This window comes from Vulpes vulpes, chromosome 9, assembly GCF_048418805.1.
Source record: "Vulpes vulpes isolate BD-2025 chromosome 9, VulVul3, whole genome shotgun sequence".
In the NCBI taxonomy this organism is placed as follows: domain Eukaryota; kingdom Metazoa; phylum Chordata; class Mammalia; order Carnivora; family Canidae; genus Vulpes; species Vulpes vulpes.
The window spans coordinates 109,051,192-109,069,751 of NC_132788.1; the positions used below are offsets into that span (position 1 = coordinate 109,051,192).

At 68.9% G+C, this 18,560-nt stretch overlaps 2 protein-coding genes across 16 annotated transcripts in view; one reads left to right on the forward strand and one right to left on the reverse strand.

Annotated features, from left to right (window-relative positions):
* CBARP (CACN subunit beta associated regulatory protein) lies at positions 1-9,066 on the forward strand. Of its 11 annotated transcripts, XM_072722018.1 has the most exons (11): positions 2,055-2,198; positions 3,047-3,128; positions 3,227-3,366; positions 3,507-3,571; positions 3,667-3,716; positions 3,854-3,998; positions 4,226-4,321; positions 4,475-4,663; positions 5,075-5,285; positions 6,410-6,593; positions 7,461-9,066. In XM_072722018.1, exons 2-11 carry the CDS (start codon positions 3,064-3,066, stop codon positions 8,521-8,523), a joined length of 2,208 nt encoding a protein of 735 aa, XP_072578119.1. In that variant the 5' UTR covers positions 2,055-2,198; positions 3,047-3,063; the 3' UTR covers positions 8,524-9,066. The 11 variants fall into 11 exon arrangements, with proteins under 11 accessions (XP_072578117.1, XP_072578119.1, XP_072578116.1 ...); XM_072722016.1 differs by lacking the exons at positions 2,055-2,198; positions 3,667-3,716 and adding an exon at positions 1-122 and having other exon boundaries at positions 3,047-3,156; positions 4,150-4,321; XM_072722015.1 differs by lacking the exon at positions 3,667-3,716 and having other exon boundaries at positions 3,047-3,156; positions 4,150-4,321.
* Positions 8,893-18,560, reverse strand: part of STK11 (serine/threonine kinase 11) — a 20,336-nt gene continuing 10,668 nt past the window's right edge. The window contains exons 3-11 of one of the 5 annotated variants that reach the window (XR_011994551.1): positions 17,990-18,079; positions 16,862-16,994; positions 16,618-16,754; positions 15,829-15,956; positions 13,688-13,745; positions 13,351-13,547; positions 11,145-12,997; positions 10,596-10,814; positions 9,384-9,928 (exon numbers count right to left, since the gene is read on the reverse strand). Coding sequence is in view for 4 of the 5 variants with exons in the window: in XM_072722021.1 (XP_072578122.1) it covers positions 9,139-9,928; positions 10,596-10,809; positions 13,351-13,547; positions 13,688-13,745; positions 15,829-15,956; positions 16,618-16,754; positions 16,862-16,994; positions 17,990-18,079 (1,747 nt within the window). In the remaining variant the exon portion in view is untranslated. Of the gene's footprint in view, positions 9,929-10,595; positions 10,815-11,144; positions 12,998-13,350; positions 13,548-13,687; positions 13,746-14,311; positions 14,422-15,828; positions 15,957-16,617; positions 16,755-16,861; positions 16,995-17,989; positions 18,080-18,560 lie in introns of those variants that run through there. The other 4 variants (XM_026019196.2, XM_072722021.1, XM_026019195.2 and 1 more) reach the window with 4 other exon arrangements.

The window sequence follows — 18,560 nt, forward strand, 5'->3', positions numbered from 1 at the left end:
CTCCGGGTGGCAAGGTGGGACGGATGTCAAAGGGAAGGAGCAGAAACCTCCGCGGAGCAGCGGTCACTTGAATTCATGATTTTGGGGGCGCTCGCTGGACAACGGGCGCTCGAGCCATCAAGGTGAATACTAAGATTGCGGCTCCGGTGTGCGGACGTTTACCAAACATTTAGTGCACCGAGTACCCCAATAGTATGGCACGTTAGAAGCCCCCCAAAATACTTGAGATAAAAGGAAAGCAGCGTCGGGGTCCGGGATGGGGTCGGCTGCGACTGCCGGAGACGCAGCCGTGTCGGGAGGGCAGCCCAGGCGGAGCGAGCAGCGACGATGCGACTCCCGACGGCGCCGGCAGAGGGCGCTCCGCGACCGGAGATGCCCTCGCCGCGGCCCCGCCCGGCCCCCGCCCGGCCTCCGCCCCCGCGCGCCGCTGACGCACGGACGCGTGCGCGGGCGGCCCAGGGCTCCGCTGACGTCACCTCGGCTCGCGCAGCCTCGCTCGCAGCGTTGACGTCACCGCCTCGCCCCCGCGTCCTCGCAGGTGGCGCCCGGGGCCAAGCCCCCGGGGCCCACATGTAGGGTCTCCGGCAAAACGCGGAGACGAGGGGAGTCGTGGGTCGGACGGGCTTGGGCCCACACGAGGGGAGGGGTGCAGGCCGCCGCGGAGGCCGGGTCGCGCCCGGGGTCAGGGGCAGGTGTCGGCCCCTTCCCTCCCAGCAGGAAGGGCCTGCCCGACCCCGCCGCTCCTGGGCCGCGTGTGCAGCGGGAGCCCCGTGCGCATTTCTGGGGGAGCGTCCTGGGCGCAGCCCCCTCTTCCCAGGCCCGGGCCCCCATGGCGGGAAGCCCACGCCACCTCCCCGGTCCGCCTCTCGGTCCCAGCCGCTGGGCAGGCTCTCCCCGCTTCCTACTGCAGGCGGGCCAGGGGGTAAACTGAGGCCGCCAGCCTCGGGCCGGCCTGGAAATCTCCAGGTGTGCTCAGTGGGGCCCCTACAGCCACTGCCGCCTTGGGATGCGCAGCCCCCGCCCCTGTGCTTGCTGCAGACGGTTCGCACACGGCCAGGGCACCGCGTTCCTCTGCTGCGGGGACCCAGCCGACGGCTCTCCGCTCACCGCCACGCAGCCCGCCCATCTACAGACTTACTCTCACCCCAGGTCCTTTGCACATTCAGTTCCGCTCACTCAAGCCCGCTTCTCCCGGGTCTTTACTCACTTAAGCACAATTTTGTCTCCAACCATGTTTTTGTCTCCAACCAATTTTGTCGCCAGCCTTGTGCGACGCCCTGGGGCAACTCACCTGACTGCGGGGGAGGAAGGGGTGAGGAGGGACAGAGCCCACCGGAGCAGTAACAGGCCACAGGGCCGTGGGAAGGGGCAGGGGATTGGAGCGTGGGATGGGAATTGTCGTTGCCCAAGACGGCCGAGGGGACGCGCTCTGGGACTTGGCCACTTAGGAAAGGGTCAAAGGAGGCCGGGTGTGTGTGTGTGTGTGTGTGTGTGTGTGAATGCTGGAGAGAGCGGGGAACGGGCCAGCCGGGCCCGGCGAGTGCAAAGGCCCTGGGGTTGCAGCGGCAGCGTGAGTTTTCACTGGAGGAGCAGGGGTGACCCGTAGGGCGGTGGGCGGGGGCCAGGCTGGAGCAGGGGGTCCAAAGCGTCCAGGAGGACGAGGAGGAGCGGGCTGGGCGCGGGTCGTAGCCCCTGAGCCTCGCGGCCGCTGGTCCCCACCAGGCCCACAGCACCCTGCCCCCGGCTGCGCGTCCCGGGGGGGGGGGGGCCGGCAGGGGGGAGGGCAGCGGGCGCCCCCGGCTCCTCGCCGCCTCCCGCGTCCCCCGGGACCCCGCGCAGGGTCGGCGGCGGCGCGGGGGGCGGGGACTCGGGCCCGGCGTGGGGAGGGGGCGTCCGGCGGCGCAGGCTCCGCCCCCCGCTCCCGCCGGAAGGGAAGGGGCGGCGGCGAGCAGACGCGGCGGCGAGCGCGGCGGGGGCGGCGGGCCGGGCTCGGTGGCACCGGCGGTCGGGGCGGGCGGGCCGCCAGCGCGGTCACGTGCGCCGCGCCTCCTCCCGCGCCGCCGCCCCCGCGCGCCGCGCTCCCCATTCATAAATTCTCCGCCTGCTCCGCGGCCACCGGGCACCGGAGCCGCCGGGAGCGCCGCGCAGCCGCCCGCCCGCCCGCCCGCCCCGCGTGGGCCGCGCGCCCCGGCGCTCAGGTAGGCGCGGCGGGCCCGGAGACGGCGGGGCGGGCGGGCGGGGGCGGCGCGGGCCCTGCATCCCCCGGGAGCGGCCTGGGCGCGGGCCCGGCCTCAGTTTACCCCGTGCGGCCCGGCGCGGGGCCGGCGGCGGCTCAGGGGCGGGCCCGCGAGGAGCGTCCGCCTGGGGGCCGGTCCCCGCCTACCTCGGAGTCCGCCTGTCGCCGCGCTGGCCGCGCTGGCCCCGGCCCCGTCCCCGTCCCGGTCCCCGTCTCCATCCCCGTCCCCGTCCCCGTCTCCATCCCCGTCTCCATCCCCGTCTCCATCCCCGTCCCTGTCCCCATGCCCGTTCTCGTCTCCATCCCCGTCCCCGTCTCTATCCTCGTCCCCATCCCCGTCCCCGTCCCCGTCCCCGTTTCCGTTCCCGTTTCCGTCCCCGTCCCCGCGCCCCTGCCCCTCCGCGGCCCGCGCTCGCCGACCTACATACGCGCCCCCTCCCCGAGGATGCGGAGGACGCGCGGCTCCGCCCGGGGCCTGCTCCCCCCGCCGCGTCCTCTCCCGGCCTCAGTGTCCCGGAGGGGCCGCGGCCGCCGCAGCCATCTTGCCGCCCTCCCCCGCGCCCCCTCCCCCCGCGCGGCCGCCCGCCGTCGCCATGGGAACCGGGTGCTTGGGGCTGCGAGCAGATGCGCCTTCTTTGGCCTCTCGGCCCCCGGCCCTGGGGGAGGACGAGGACGCCCCGCAGTGGTGACTCGCGGCCGCCGAGCTCCCCACTGGCCCTCGCGCGGGGCTCCCGGGTCGGCGGCGCGGGGCGGCGCGGGGCGGGGCGGGGCGGGGCGGGAGGCCGCCGCTGAGCAGCCCTGCCCCCCCAGGCCCGTCCCGCGCCCAGATGCAGCCCACGCCCTCCATGGCCACCGCCGCCAGCGCCGCGGCCACGGCCGCGCTGACCTCGAGGTGGGACAACGCCACCGGCAGCCCCACCGTGAGTGCGGGGTGCGGCGGGGGGGGGGGGCGGCCGGGCCGCCGCGGTCCTGACCCCCGCTGGCCCACAGGCGGAGCCCGACCCGGTGGGGGACAACTACGTGCTGCTGGTGGTGGTCGTGTCGCTGTTCGTGGGCGGCTCGCTGGTGGTGCTGTCGGGGGTGCTGCTGCTGTGCCGGCGCTGCTGGGAGGTGCACCGGCGCCTCGACAGGTGGGCAGCCCGGCCTTCCTGGGCGTGAGCGGCGGGGGGACCCTGCACACGGGCGTGGGCTCGCAGCGTGGCGGGGTGTGTGTGTGCACGGCCCTGCGGCCTGGCCCCGTCCCACCTCGCTGCCTGCGGTCCCTCCCCAGGGCCACCGAGGAAGCCGAGAAGACCACCACCACCTACCTGGACGACGGCGCCCACCCAGCCCAAGGTGCGGCGCCCGCCAGGCCCGCCCCCGCCCACCTGCCCGCCCCTACGCCCCCTCGGGCCGCCTGACCGGCTGTGTCTGTCTGTCTCCCCCACCAGACTGGGCGCAGCTCGATTCCGACTCATCTCTGTTTCCTTAGAGCCCACGCGTAGGTGCTCGCAGGCGCGTGCTGAGCGAGTGAGTGTGTGAGCGGAGTGTGAGTGCCCACCCGGCCCCCGCCCCGCCCCGGCCCGCCCAGCAGCAGGCGCGGCCCGCCCGGGGCCCACCCTCTGGCTCTCCTCGCAGACCCCGACTTCAGGGGGGAGGACCCGGAGGGCCAGGACGCGGAGACCGAGCGCTTCCTGTCCACGAGCTCCACGGGCCGCCGGGTGTCCTTCAACGAGGCGGCCCTGTTCGAGCAGAGCCGGAAGTCGCAGGACAAGGGCCGCCGGTAAGGGGCGGTGCAGCAGGGGGGTGTGCAGCAGGGGGCCGTCCTGGCAGCAGGGAGTGGGTGCCCGGGCGGGGGCGGGGGCCGGGGCCCTGGGGGTCAGGCCGAGCGTGGGGGCCGGCTGGCGTGGTGACAGGCAGCCGTGCGGGCGCAGGTACACCCTGACAGAGGGGGACTTCCACCACCTGAAGAACGCCCGCCTCACCCACCTGCACCTGCCGCCCCTCAAGATCATCACGATCCACGAGTGCGACTTGGGTGAAGCCAGCGCAACGCCCCCCCCCCACGCCGTCACGGCCCCCAAGGCCAACCTCGCCATATTCCAGGTGACTACGAGGGCGGCCCCCTCTTCCCCATTCTCTGGGCTGGGCCCCTCTCGGGACAGGGGCAGGGGGCCTGGCCGGGGTGCGCCGTGGGCTACGGGTGCAGTGCCCCCTCACCTGCCCGTGCTCTTTGACCTGTTGCTGCTTCCTCCCCAGCCCCCGGGGAAGGCCCTCACCGGCCGCTCCGTGGGCCCCAGCTCCGCCCTGCCAGGTGACCCCTACAGCTCAGCCGTGGGCCCTGCCGACTTCGAGATCAGCCCCTTGGCATCCAGCGACTGCGGGGAAGGCACCCGGGTGAGGGCCCCCGAGCGGCCCCCGCCCTCCCTGCCCCCTTCCAGGACAGAGGTCAGCCCGTGGCCTCCCCCACCGAGCTCCCCTTGCTCCTCCTGGTTCCCCTGCATGGGCAGAGGGGGGTTAGGCAGCCCGCGGGGTACAGTCACGACCCCCCGCCCCCACAGTCAGAACATCGCGGCAGCGGGACAGCGTGCGGTGAGGACCCGGCCCAAACCAGGGCACGAGTGCCCTTGGACGCTCACCCTGGGAGCTGCTCGGCCTGGGGCTGGGGGAACAGCGCGGCCGCGGCTCATGTAGCTCCCCCCCAGAGCTGTCTGCCCCCTGCACCCTGGGTGGGGCGCGTTGGGACTGTGCAGGGCTACAGCCGCCAGGGGCGTGCAGAGCCGGGGCCCAGGCTGCGGCCAGCTGGGGGGGCAGCGAGGGGAGGGGCTGCACGCCTGAGAGCGCTCCGCTTTCTTCTAGCCGGACGCAGGTACGAGGAGCGCCATGGCCGTGGGGCCGGGGGCCACGAGCGGGCCCGGGGAGGCCGGCCCAGGCTCCGGGGCAGGACCTGTTCTGCAGTTCTTCACCCGCCTGCGGCGCCACGCCAGCCTGGACGGGGCGAGCCCCTACTTCAAGGTCAAGAAATGGAAGCTGGACCCTAGCCAGCGGGCATCCAGCCTGGACACCAGAGGTGAGCGGTGATCCTTGGGAGAAACCAGAGCCCCGGCCGTCAGCCAGGTGCCGCCCCAGGCAGCCTCAGAGAAGGAGGTTCTGCACCCACGCAGGGGTCCGTGCCGCTGAGGGGCACCTTGCCCACGGGCTCACCGCCGGCTGGGCCGCATACCGTGGCCCCAGGAAAGCCGGGGGGCTGTCACACCGTAGCTGAGGTTGGTGAACTTCTGTAGGGCACGAGACGGGGGTGCCTTTGGAGGGGCCGTCAGCCTGGCTGGCCCGGTGCTGTGAATCGGCCGGGGTCTGCGTGTGAGCGTAGGCGTGAGCCCATAAAACTAGCTACCCGAGGTTGCAGGCCCATTTGGCGCGTGGGCCACAGCGTCCCCACCAGTCCTGCAGACCCCTGGTCACGTGGGTCACGTGGGCCCTGTGCTCGAGGCTTCCTTATTCTCAGCCCAGAGCTGCAGTGAGTGTCGGGGCGAGGTCCCCCAGGCGTCTAGCTCTCCCTGCCCAGGGATCTGCACCAGGACGGGACAGGCCGTGGGGCACCTGCTGCCCGGGGAGGTGGGGGGCCCAGCGCCAGGGGAGGGGAGGGGGCATTGGCGGCTGCGAGCCTTCCTGCTGGGGCCTGGCTCCAGGCCGGGAGGGGAGGGCCCGTGCCTTTGGGAGCCGAGATGGGACTCGTGATTCTTGTGGGTAATTAGGGTCGAGTGCAGGTGCGCAGGTGCCCAGAACCTGTTTGCTGGGTGACTATCCTGCCTACCCCTGAGGCTTTCTCACCAGAGCTTCTCCCAGGCCCTTCAGGGGCCCATGGGGGAGGCGGAGCTGGCACAGGAAGCCCCCCCACGGGCCCCCCCGCCAGCCTGTCCCTGGTTCTCCCACGCAGTCCGGCTCCTGCACTGAGCTCAGCAGGGCCCGCCATCAGGTGTCCGGTACGAGTCTTTGCCGCGGCCAGGGCCGCTCCGGGGTACTGCTACCACCTTGACAGCCCAGCTCACATCTGCTCTGGCTTTTCCCTGCGCCTGCATGCCGGGTGTACGCTCACCTGGCCCAGGCTGGTGCCTGCTGGTCTAGGGTGGGAGTGGGGCCCCGGGCAGCTGGAGACTTAAGCCGGCTGACGGCTGACGTGTGTTCCCTGTACAGGCTCCCCCAAGCGGCACCACTTCCAGCGGCAGCGGGCAGCCAGTGAGAGCACGGAGCAGGAGGAGGGCGACGCCCCCCACATGGACTTCATCCAGTACATCGCCAGCGCAGGCGACACTGTGGCCTTCCCGCCCCCCCACCCCTTTCTGGCCAGCCCCACCAGCCCATCCCCCACTCTCGGCAGGTATTTTTTAGTAGATAGAAGTGCTAGGGGTGGACCTGTGGGCCCCGGCCGCACCCAGTGCCCCCCACATTGCCCTGGGGGGGGCTCTCCCCACCCTGCAGACACGTCCCGTTCCCCCCTTCCGCTGTGCCCCCTGGAAGCTGCCTTGCTGGGGCCACCTCTCCAGCATGCGTCAGAAGAGGGGAACAGGGGGGGACAGGGTAAGGATAGAGGGGCAGGTGGGGCCCAGGATGATGGCCACAGGGTCCCCAGGACGGGATGCCCGCCCAGTTAGGGCTGCCGGGGGCATGCACCTGCTTGGATGTTACTGCTTCTTGGTGGAATCCACGGCCCAACGCGCTCTGCAGTGCCCCTGCGCTCCTTCCCGCCTGCCCGTGCTCCCGAGGCATTGAAACGCCCCTTCTCAGAACCTGTGACCCCTTCTGCCAGCAGCACCCTCCTACTCCTAGTGGCTGGGGGGTAGCAGGGTGCTGGAGCCCAGGAGCAGAGGCTGAGCAGGACTACACCTGGTCCGGTCCGCCCACGGCCAATCCCTTCTACGCCGAGACGTTAGGGAGAGAGCTTCACGGGAGAGTGTTCAGTGTGTCTAGGGCAGGAGCTGCCATTTGCAAGGCCAGCAGGTGCTCGGGTCAGACGCTGTAAAAATGACCTGGTCAAAAAGCAGGTGCCGGGAAGGCTCAGGTTTACCAGGACGCATACCCCGCAGCAGGGACTGGCCGCGCTTATTTTAAAAGAACTCCTTTTCCGCAGAGCCTGGCCAAACTAGGGGGTCCCCACCCGTGCCCCCCTTCCAGACCCAGAGTCAGGGCGGCTGGGGAGAAAACGCAGGGGCGCGCCCAGCCTTGACTGCTGCGGCCTGGCTTGCAGGCTAGAGGCAGCCGAGGAGGCGGGCGCCGCGGGAGGAGCGAGCCCCGAGTCCCCCCAAGAGCGCAGCGGCGCGGGCGAGCAGCAGGAATCTGACGGTGAGCGGGACTCGGGCCCCGAGCAGGCCCAGACCAGCTACCGGGACATCTGGAGCCTGCGCGCCTCCCTCGAGCTGCACGCGGCTGCCGCCTCGGACCACAGCAGCAGCGGCAACGACCGCGACTCGGTGCGCAGCGGCGACAGCTCGGGCTCGGGCTCCGGGACCGCCGCGCCCACGTTCCCGCCGCCGTCGCCGTCGCCGCCACCCCCGCCACGGCCCGCGGACAGCGAGGCGGGAGGGCCGCGGAAGCTGCTGCAGATGGACAGCGGCTACGCCAGCATCGAGGGCCGCGGCGCGGGCGAGGACGGGCTCCCCAGCGCGTCCGAGAGGCGCTCGTCCTTCACCAGCGCCGGCCACACGACCACCGTGGGCAGCAGCTTCGAGGCGGCGCCGGCGTCCACCGAGGCGCCCGCCCGGCCCCGCAGCCCGCGCGCCTGGCCCCGCCGCGCCCCGCGCCGCGACTACAGCATCGACGAGAAGACGGACGCGCTCTTCCACGAGTTCCTGCGCCACGACCCGCACTTCGACGACGCGCTGCCCTGCGCCGCCCGCCACCGCGCCCGTGCGCACCCGCACCCGCACCCGCACCCGCACGCGCGCAAGCAGTGGCAGCGCGGCCGGCAGCACAGCGACCCCGGGGCGCGCGCCGTCCCCACCGCGCCCGCGGCCCCCTTCGGCCCCGACCCGCGCCCCCCACGCGCGCCCCTGCGCCGCGGCGACAGCGTCGACTGCCCGCCCGAGGGCCGCGCGGGCGAGGACCCCGCCGTGCCCGCCATCCCCGCCATCCCGGTCATCGAGGAGGAGCCCGGCGGCGGCGGGCCCCCGGGGACGCTGCTGGACAAGCTGGCGGCCGGTCTCGAGGACAGACTGTTCCCGCCGCGCGGCGCCCAGCCCCTCACCGCGGCCCCTGCCCCTGCGCTGGCCGTGGCCGCCGCGCCCACGTCTCCCGACCACGGCCCGGCCTAAGCCCCGGCGTGAGCCCTCGGGCCCGCCACTCGCGCTCGCCTCGGGGCCCCAGGCGCTCGGCCCCGCGGCCTCTCCTGGGGGGCGGATCGGAGGGGGCGGGCAGGCTGGCGTGGGGCGCACCCGGACAGCCCCGGCGGCCCACAGGGCCCACGGAGCCCGCGGGCAGGGGCGCCGCCCCCCAAAGCTGTTTACCTCACCGCGGCATGTGCTCGCGGCAGTCCGCGCCCCCCGCGCCCCCTCCGAGCAATAAGCCGCCCCCGCCCGCCCGCCCGCCCCGAGCATGAGTGGGCCGCCCACCCGCCGCGGTCGCACCGTCCAAAGAGCTGCCGGGACTCGTTAGCGTCTGGAGACACACAACACCCCAACGGCCAAGGTTTCAAGTTTCCCAAGCTTTATTTATTGCCAAAAGATGGGGCAGCCCGCGCCCACGGCCGAGCCGCCCCGCCCCGCCCCGCCCGCCGCCCCCGGAGCTTCGTGCCGTCTGTGTACCATCCAGTGATGGAGTTTCTCGTGTTTTCTGGTGGATTATAAATATTGACTGCACACTCCTTAGTCCGGGTTTTCTCTGGGGACTCAGGCGCATAGAGACCTTAGCAAGAGGGTCAGGGCCCGCAGTCAGGTTCTAGCGGCTGCACTGCGGCCTGGGGGGGCCCTGGGGCTGCGAGAGGGACGCTGGCCGCCACCGAGGGGACTGATGTCCAGCACGGCCCGGGTCCTGCCACCCACCAGACCTGCATGCAGGCCCCAGTCTGCTCCTGAGCTGGGAGGGCCACGCAAGGGGCCCAGGCTTGAACTCAGATCCCCAGCCCGCAGGACATCTTGCCACCCAACAACTCCCAAACACCCTTCACAACCACAGCTCAAATCCACCTGCTTTATTTTTTTCTTAAAAAAAGAAAAAACCAACCAAACAACAAAAACAAGGCAGCCGCCTGGCTCCCCTGGGCTCTGGGCATGCATCTTGGCTGGCAGGCCTGTTCTCCATACCGGCTCCTGCTGTGGCTGTGGTCTGAACACATCACTAGGTGTGGGAGGCGCTAACGTGGAGCGGAGTAAAAAGAAGTCGGGGTGGGGCGAGAACCAGTAGTCTGAACATAAAGTGCATGGCAAGGGCTTCCCACAGGGCCCACTCGCCGGCTCTCTCCCTCCTCCCCGGGCCCGGGGAAGGGGCTCGGCCCAGGGCTGCAAAGTCAACAGGAGGTCGTGTCCACTGGCCATGAAGAGGCGGCCAGACCTCAGTCCCTGCTGTCCCCAGCCACGGCCCTCCAGGGCCCCCGGCTTCCCGAGGGGCGGTCGGCAAGGAGGGTGCGGTGGTGGCCTTCCTGGGCAGCAGGCCTGGGCCAGCGGTCGGCGGGAAGGCTGAGAACCTGGGCCGTGGCACCTGGCTGGGGGTCCATGAGACGGGCTGCGGAGGAACAGACCGGTCACTCCCAGGCCAGCACGCATGCTCTGCATCCCAGGAGGCACCCCCCACCCTGGGCCCGCTGTAGGCTAGGGAAACTGAGGCCTGCTCATATGGGGCTGTGAGATGTCCAGAGAGGCCAGGCGCCCGCCACCCCATAGTTCACTCCCTGCCCGGTCGAGTCAAGCACCACCCTCCACAGAGGAAGCCCGGCCTGGGAGCCTCCCAAACCACCTGGCTGGTTGTGATGCTGGCAGGTAAGCACTGCAGGGCCGGGGGGGGGGGGGGGGGGGGGGGGGCAGCTCCCTGGGAGAAGGTACCCCGCCTGCACCCTGAGCAGATGATGGGTCTCCAACACCCATGGGCCTGATGCCCCACCACACACACCTTCTTGGACTGGGGCGGGCAGGGGCGGGCAGGGGCAACCCAGAGGGGGAGTCACCGGGGTGACAGCCTGGGCCAAACCGAAGACCCACACACCCATGCGGTGCCTCCTATGCCTCTGGGCTGAGTCCAGCATCGCCCACGGCTGGCTGGACAGGCCGAGTGGGGGGCCCCCCGCCTGCATGTGGCAGCTGCTGCCCAACCCCCACCCGAATGGCCAGTGTCCTCTTCTACCTCCGACCCAGATCCCAGGTGCCCCCCTCAACGGGTGCCCACAGCAGCCTACCTGTGGGCAGCCACCCTCACTGCTGCTTGCAGGCCGACAGCCGGCGGATCTTGCTGCTGGCTGAGCAGGCCTTGCGGGCGGGGTTGGAGGCAGCGCTGGCCCGGCGCTCCACCTTCGATTTGGTGCTCAGCTGGGCCGACTCTGTGCCGTTCATGCACACCACCTTGGGGGGGCCCCGGCTCTGCCCGTTCTGACCAGCCTCCTCCTCTGGGACCTGTCCTAGGAGGGAGAGGGCGAGTGTGGGCTGGTAGGGGCCCAACACCAACACCCTGCCCCCACCCCCACCCCACCCTGCACGGCCCCTCCACCGCCTGCCCCACCCGCCCCGCCCAGGGCCTGCCTGCAGGGCCCCTCATCCAGCTGGAGGGAGCAAGGGCCTCAGAGCTGGCCAGCCAAGGCCGGGGCCCAGCCCACGCTCACCTGCCTGCTCACGTGTGAGCCGTGTTTCTGCACTCAGGTGGGCGTGGGCTGCCCCACTCACCCTCCACCCCAGCACATGGTGAGGGACCAGGGTCCTGGGGCACAGGGCTCTGGGCTGGGCCCGCTCACCTGTGTGGAGGCCAGGCCTCAGTGGGCCCCCGTGGGGCTTGGGAGGGGCTGGGCTCCGGCCAGGTGCGCAATACTCAGCTTTCCCCTTTAGGCCAGCCTCACCTCCCCGTACTGGGCACGGAATGCAGAGATCAGAGCCCGGGGCCTGTCGTGCCCCTACCTGCTACCAGGCAGCAGCAGCCCCTGCTGGCATCCGGGGGCCACGGGCCTGGCTGCGTTCCTATGCTCTGAGGTACGGGGGCAGGAAGGCGTGCAGGGGTCAGCCAACCCCCCAGGCCCATGGGGCTCATTCAGTTGACAAAGAAAATCGGCCTGCTGCCCAGAGCCCGCGCTCCCGGGACACGAGGGGGAAGCTGCCCCCAGCCGCCTGCAGTCCACCTCTTCCCCAGCAGAGCCCCCTCTAGGCCATCGGTCCCCGGTATCTGACTCAGCAGTCTCTAGGCTCTTGCCCTGAGCCACCCCAATGCACACAGGCAGCATCCTAGGTCAGAGCGCCTCACTGATGACGGGTTCCTGGCAGGGAGAGCTCTTGGGGGGGGGGGGGGTTAGGTGGGCTGCTCTGATGGAGGAGGGGCCCAGTGGGCATTGGGTACTGCAGCTCTGCATGGACCACCCGGAGCCCAGCCACTGGCACAGCAACTATGGCTGGTGGGGGGCTGGGCTGGGGATCTGGCCTCTTTATCCTCAAAGGGCCGGGGCATCGTCCACAACCACCCACCAAGGTCCAATGCCCAGCACCCAGCTTTCAGGTGGGCGGCAGCTCTGCACAGTGGGGATAGTCCCAGGAGTCCAAGGCTAAGCAGTGAGAGCCTCTGAGGGTGACCACACCACCGGGACTGGAGCAAAGAGGGGACGTGGGCCCAGCACAGCTCACTGAGGACCCACGAGAGGTCAGAGTAGGTAGCCCCGGTCCCGGAGCACAACTGCGTCGGGCCAGGCATCTGCCTCCAGCCTGGAGAGCCGTCCGCAGCCACGGAAGGCCGCCCTGGCCTCTCACACAGGCTGAGCCAGTATCGGCAGTCAGCGGTCTGGCGAGGCTCTGGGGATCTGTCCGGGTCCTCACTCCACCTTGCTGGGACAGCGGATGGCCTGCCGGCAGGGGTCACTCCTGAGGACCTGACGCCAACACCTCATTCCTGTTCTAGATGGGGGACAGGCCTCTAAAAGGCCAGGGCTTCCAGGGCCAGGACTCGGGGCCCCAGGACCCTGTAGGGAAACGGCTGAGCCAAAGCTGCAGCACCCTGGGGTCCAGCAGGTGCCAGCTTCGCCATGGCCCTGCAGCTGGCTGGGACGGGCACCACGGACCCCCCAGCATATCCCCTGCAGGCATGGATGCATGAACCCTGCCTGGCTCTGCCAGGAAAAGGGCCCTGGGCGCCCAGCACTACTGCCGAGTGGGGTGTTCCCAGGGGCCCCACCCACCACAGGCCACCCTCACACACCCATTTTTCTACAATAAAAACCTAACGCTTGGCAAACAAGCCAGGGAAAGGGAAGCAAGTATCACCCACACACACGCAGTGGGGCAAACCTTTATGATGGGAACCTGCCAAACGGGCCCCAGAACAGAACAGCGAACACTGGGAGTGGGGGGTATGCTCGGGCAGCAGGGGCAGCGGCCCTGGCCTCCCTCAGATACCTGGCAGGGTCAGTGAGGGTCGGGGGGGGTGCTGAGGCCTGGCCTCTGAGGCACCGGGCAGCACTGGGGGGGCAAGGGGCAGGGCAGCACTACACTAAGGCCTTGAGCTCCTCTGCGCCCCCGGCCTCAGCTTCCTCTCCAGAAAGTTCTGAGCACTGGCTCTTCTGCGTGCCTCTCTCCTCTCTAAGCCCTGCCTCAGACGCCTCCTCGCCACCTGGGGAAGCAAGGCGACATGCGTCAGGGTGGGCAGCCAGGCACCAGGAGGGCCACTGGACCCTCTCGGGGCCATCAGAGGGCTTCCCCCATCTCTCGCCACCTGGCAGGATGTGGTGTGCACCCCCAGGGCATAGGAGGGCGCCCTGGTGGCCTCTGCCCTCCAGGATCCCCAGATCCCCACCTGCCTCTGAGGTGGAGGGGAGAGCCGGCCACAACCCCCAGAGCTATGCATGCCGGCGGCAGGCCCTCCGGGGCTGAGGTCAGGTCGGGGCCAGCGGGGACGTGACCTCTGCCATGGGGCAGGCGGAAGCCGAGGCCAAGCTACAAGGCACCTGCGGCTGCCAGACTCACCGGGCACCGTGAAGTCCTGAGTGTAGATGATGTCGTCCTCGATATCGAACAGGTCCTCCTCCCCGTTGTCGTCGGCACAGCCGTGCAGGTCCTCCAGGTAGGGCACCACCGTCATGCCGCGCCAGCGGTCCTTGCAGTCCGTGCTCGGCGGGATGGGCACCAGCTCCTCGGCCGGCGGGTGCTTCTTCCGGAACCAGCTGTGGAAGTCAGCCAGTCAGGTGGTCTGCGGGCCCACCCAGCCCCCTGCACAGCTCTTGTCCTCAGGACGCAGGAGACCGAGGGCCAGAAAGGGCCCCCATCCCCGTCCCCCCCACGAGGACCCCACGGGGACGCTCACCTGTGTTGTCTGATCTGCTGGATGGAGAACCTCCTGGCTGGCTCGTACTCCAGCATCCCTGACGGAAGAGCAGCGGGCCGCGGGGAGTGAGCGCTGGGCACGCAGCCCCCGACCTGCCCCAGCCCGTGTGCAGAGGGCACCCCCAGGAGGCGGCGCCGCTGCCAAGTGTGAGTGGAGTCCCTCCAGCCCCACCCCTCCACGACCCTGCCCAGGCCTGGCCTCCACCAACAGGCTGACCCGGCGTGGGGCACAGCGCGGAGTCCAGCCCCAGGCCCTGCCACACCAAGAGGGGCTGTCTGGGCCCTGCGCCCCACGGGGCCGCCCAGCAGAAAGCAGCAAAGCCGCAGGCCGTGGGGATGGCGGGAAGATGGCCAAAGGACGGGGAATGCTGTTCACACAGCACAGTCCCATCCCAGGATGCACAACCTGCCCACGGGCCGGAGGCCGACGAAGCACGCGGGCAGGCCTGCTGTCTGTCGGCACGGGCCAGCAGGCCGGTGATGCTGGTGACCAGCATTCCTAGCCAGGACCCCACGGGCCCTGAGACAGCAGGAGAGAACGGGAGGCCATGAGGCAACACGCGGCGGATGTTCATGCAAGCGCGGCGCCAGGGGCAGGTCCTACCCTGGAGCCCGCAGCTTCTGCTTCCCCCTTCCACGGGGGAGGGTGGAGCTTCCCAAGCATGATGGGGGGGTGAGGGGTACAGCTCCGAGAGCTCTGCACCTCACCCACGTGGAGGGCAGCTTTGATCTCAGGACATGCGTGGCGATTTGGAGAGCCGGGGGCTCAAAAACCTGAAGGTCTGAGTGGGGCAGAAGAGGAGGTAAGATCGTGGGTCGTGGCCTCAGTGCTCAGCGCGCAGGCAGGAGGACCGACATCAGGCCTGAGGGCCAGGGGGTGCTCTAGGAGCCACAGGGAGCCAGCCCGCCCAGCCCGGGCTCTGGGAAGAGCCTCGGGAGCGAGCACCCCAACACTAAGGCCCTGGTGCAGGCTTGGCTGCAGCGCAGGCGCAGATGCACACCGCGGGCCGGCGCCCTCAGCCTCAGGGCAAAGGCCCTCGTGCAGGAAAGGATGGAGCCGCGCTGCCTGCCCTGGGGACCGGGACGCGGACTGGGGGTGTGTCATCAGCCCGACGGGGGTTTCCAGCCCCGACAAGACTTAGTGCAGTAACGAACCGAGCAAACGAAGCTTCGTTTAGAGAAAACCCCAGCCAGCCGGCGCCCGCTGAGAAAGAGCCCGACTCCCCGGGCCGGTCTCCACGGTGCCCCCCGCCCCCCGCAGAGCGGCCCTCAGGGCCCAGGGCTGTGCTGGGGGTGCACTCGAGGACGGACGCGACAACAGCTGGGAGACGGAAGGGACGCCAGGGCCCAGCCGCAGGCAGGCTGGGGCAGGGCCCGGGGGACGGGGCCAGCTCCCAGGGCCACAGCCCGCGCCCGGGGGCCCAGCCGACCAGCTCCTGCTCTGCTTCACTCTCACCAAAACGTAACCAGCACCCTGACTCCGTTATCAGAAAACTCTCAAGGACTTCTGGGGTCACAGGATCTACGGTTTCTACTACACATGGTCTGGGGGAGGACTGAGGGCTCCCCGTGAGCTCCTCCCTGCACGCCGGAGCGGAACCCGAGGCAGCCTGTCAGGTACCAGGGACACTTGGGAGTTAGGGGCGTGCACGTGTGCCATCACCACCACCAGGTCAGCGGAACAGGCCCGAGCCCCAGGAGCCCCACGTCAGGAGGCCAGCTGTGCCCCGCCATCTGGTGGGCCCAATTGGACGGCCTCGCTGCTGTGGACGGACGGCGCCCCCTGCCGCACAGCGAGGGATATGCAGCAGGAAGAGGCCCAGGGCCTCCGGAGGGGAGGGGGCTGGGGTACTGCCACTACTTCCCTCCTGGGGGTGGGAGTGTCAGCAGAGGGTGGAACAAAGGCCTAAAGCTGCCAGCAAGCCCCTCCCAGCCTCAGAGGCAAGGGTCAGCCTGCCCCGGCCGCTCTCCACTAACTGGGGCCCCGTAGCCAGGGCGGGGCCAGGCTGCAAGAGGAGGTACAGCTCTCCAGAAGCCAGCGGTCTGCAGGACACCCCCAAGGCCCCCATCAGCCCCTTCCCGACACCTCCGGCCCCACAGGGGCCGTCTCAAGGGCCTCACCTCTCAGCAAGTCCGAGAGCGGGGGCCCGCAGTCACCCGGGATCGTGTAGTCTCCCTTCCCGATGTTCTCAAACAACTTGTAGATGTTGTCCCCCTCGAACGGGTACAGGCCTGTCGTGATGTTATAGCTTCGCCCCCGAGGGCAAGGAGAGAGGCCCGGTCAGTTGGGGCTTCTCCCGCGGCCCTGGCCTGGAACCAGCCTGGCACAGGAGCCTTAAACCCCCCGCACCTGTGGGGCCTCATACTGGGTGACTGGAATGTTCTGGAATAGATGGTGGAAGTAGCTGCACCACTCTGAAAATACCAAAACCCACTGCATTGTAGCTCTTTAAAAGGTGGCTCTTGTAGTATGTGAATTATCCCTCAATAAAATAATACGGGGTTGCCTGGGTAGCTCAGTCGAGTAAGTGTCCGACTTGTTCTTACTCTCAGCTCTCAATCTCAGGGTTGTGAGTTCAAGCCCTGCACTGGGCTACTCAATGCCCCGTGTGGAAGCTACAACCAATCAATCAAATAACAATAACATAACATAAAATGCCTTTCAAAAAAGTAAAAAAGTAGAATGGATCACCACACCGGCCAGCAGCTGCCCTGCAGCAGGGGCAGAGGAGAGGGGAGGGGAGGGCCCACTGGGGCCTGCCCGACACGGCGTTTGTCGGCGCTTGGGCGAGGCCCATGCATCTCTGCAGTGGAGAGGGTCCCACAGAACCCTGGTGCCCACTCAGCGCTGCTCAGGAGGGGCCCCTGAGAGGGGGCAGGGCGGGGGGACTGAGGCCCATTAGCACTTACAGAGTGACCCCAGCCGACCAGATGTCCACCTTAAAGCCAGAGAAGGTGTCCAGGCCATTGGCAATCTCAGGGGGCTGGAATGCTGGGGAGCCCTGGCTCGTCCGGCACGTGTCGTCCTCGGCAAAGGGGTGCAGGGCCTGCAGCGATGCCAGACAGCCCTTGAGGAGCGGCCCTCAGAGAGCAGCCCTTGGGGAGCAGCCCCCGGGGCCCCCCCAACCCCAGGTCTTAAAGGACGGGCACCCACCTCAGCCACACCCAGGTCGGAGATCTTGAGCGTGCCGCTAGTGGTGAGCAGCAGGTTGCCCGGCTTAATGTCCTTGTGCACGATGCCCTGGCTGTGCAGGTACTCCAGGCCATCTACCAGCTGGCAGAAGTACCTGCAGGGACACGACCTCCATAACCTGCCCCCACCGATGCTGTGGCCTCGTTCATCGGGTCTCCCTCAGTGCAACAGCCACCCGGGATAACCCAGCAGGAGCAAAGACAGGAGACCACGGCGTGGGGGTCCTTGGGGCCGGGCAAACAGGAATGACAGGATGGGTGGCCCAACAGGGAACCAGAGGGATGCTGGCCAAGCCAAGCAATTCCTGCCCCACAAGGGCAATGGACAACCACTCCAACCCGAGCCTCCTGGGGAAGGCAGAGAGGGGCTCCCTGGACCCCAGCTGCTTCCCCCACCAGGTGGCCCTTCCTTATGCCCCCCGTCAGCCCAAGGCCTGGCCTGTGTTCTCCGATCAGTCAGGCACATGCAGCCTCCCCGGGAGCACACCCTGGGGCCAGGGACCCAGGCTCACCCTACCAGCTCCCCATTCCCTCGTACCACAGGCCAGCAACAGGGGGCAGGGTGGCAGGACTCCCCATGAGGCCCAGCTGCCCGGTGGCAGTTCAGGGCACTGTCAGGGAGCTCTCAAGGACCAAGAGGTCTCTACACCTGAGCAGTGAGCACAGCAGGGCAGGGAGGTATGCAGAGGGGTTGCTCTCCACAGCAGCCAGGCTCTGTGCTACAGGCTGAACTCCCAAAGCTGAGTCTTAAAAAACACATCTGAGCTTCCATTTCTCTCAAATGGGCAGAACAGCCCATTTGAAGGGTGCCTAGGTGGTGCAGTCGGTTTACCACCTGACTCTTGGTTTCGGCTCAGGTTGTGATCTCAGGGTCCTGAGACTGAGCCCCATGTAAGGCTCCGAACTCAGTAGGGAATCTGCTGGAGACTGTCTCTCCCTCTGCCCCCCACCCACCTCTCTCATTAAAAAAAAAAAAAAAAAAAAAAAAGACTTGTTTGAGCATAGGACTTGGCTCTTGAAGCCCTTGGGCCCGTGAGGGACCCCCACAGGAGGGAGGGGCAACCACGGGGCCCCGGCAGCAAGCACTTACCCGTGGGCCTGGCACACAGGGAACCGCTTCTCCGGCACACTGTCCAGCATCTCCTGCATGCCACACACGCAGTACTCCATCACCATATACGTGCGGTGCTAAGGAAACCATGGATTGGCAGAGACCCCCACCCCAGGCAGGGTACGTTCCCAGGAAACAGAGGACTATGCTCGTGGGGAGGGCCTGGGGAGAAGACCTCCACTGCATCTGACGGCTGCATTAACAAAGATAAGCAGGAGCACCCAAAGACAACAGGAAAGACGGAGGGATTACAGCCTCCACTGACCCTCCTAGAGTCAACGGAGGGATTACAGCGCCTCCACTGACCCTCCTAGAGTCAACCTGTAGAGGTCTGTGGCCGCCTGGTCTGGGCTCAATGCCCCAGACCCACAAGCAGCCCTCCCCAGGTGATGAACACCCCAAGGAGCTCCAGCTCCACCCCCAGCCCCAGAGGAGGCAAGGGGACCAAGCCTGTGGGACAGGAGGCGGGGGCAGGTAGGGCAAGGGCATGCTAACTGATGGGAAACACAGAAGGACGAGGGGCTCTGAGTGGGAGGAGGACGGGGCCTTG

Bases quoted from the DNA above. Each gene is read 5' to 3' on its own strand.
- CBARP (XM_072722011.1), top strand. From the start codon at position 2,520: ATGCCCGTTCTCGTCTCCATCCCCGTCCCCGTCTCTATCCTCGTCCCC. The intron at 3,572-3,666 runs GTGCGGCGCCCG...CTCCCCCACCAG, and splicing joins CGGCGCCCACCCAGCCCAAG to ACTGGGCGCAGCTCGATTCC. The intron at 3,717-3,853 runs GTAGGTGCTCGC...CTCTCCTCGCAG, and splicing joins TGTTTCCTTAGAGCCCACGC to ACCCCGACTTCAGGGGGGAG.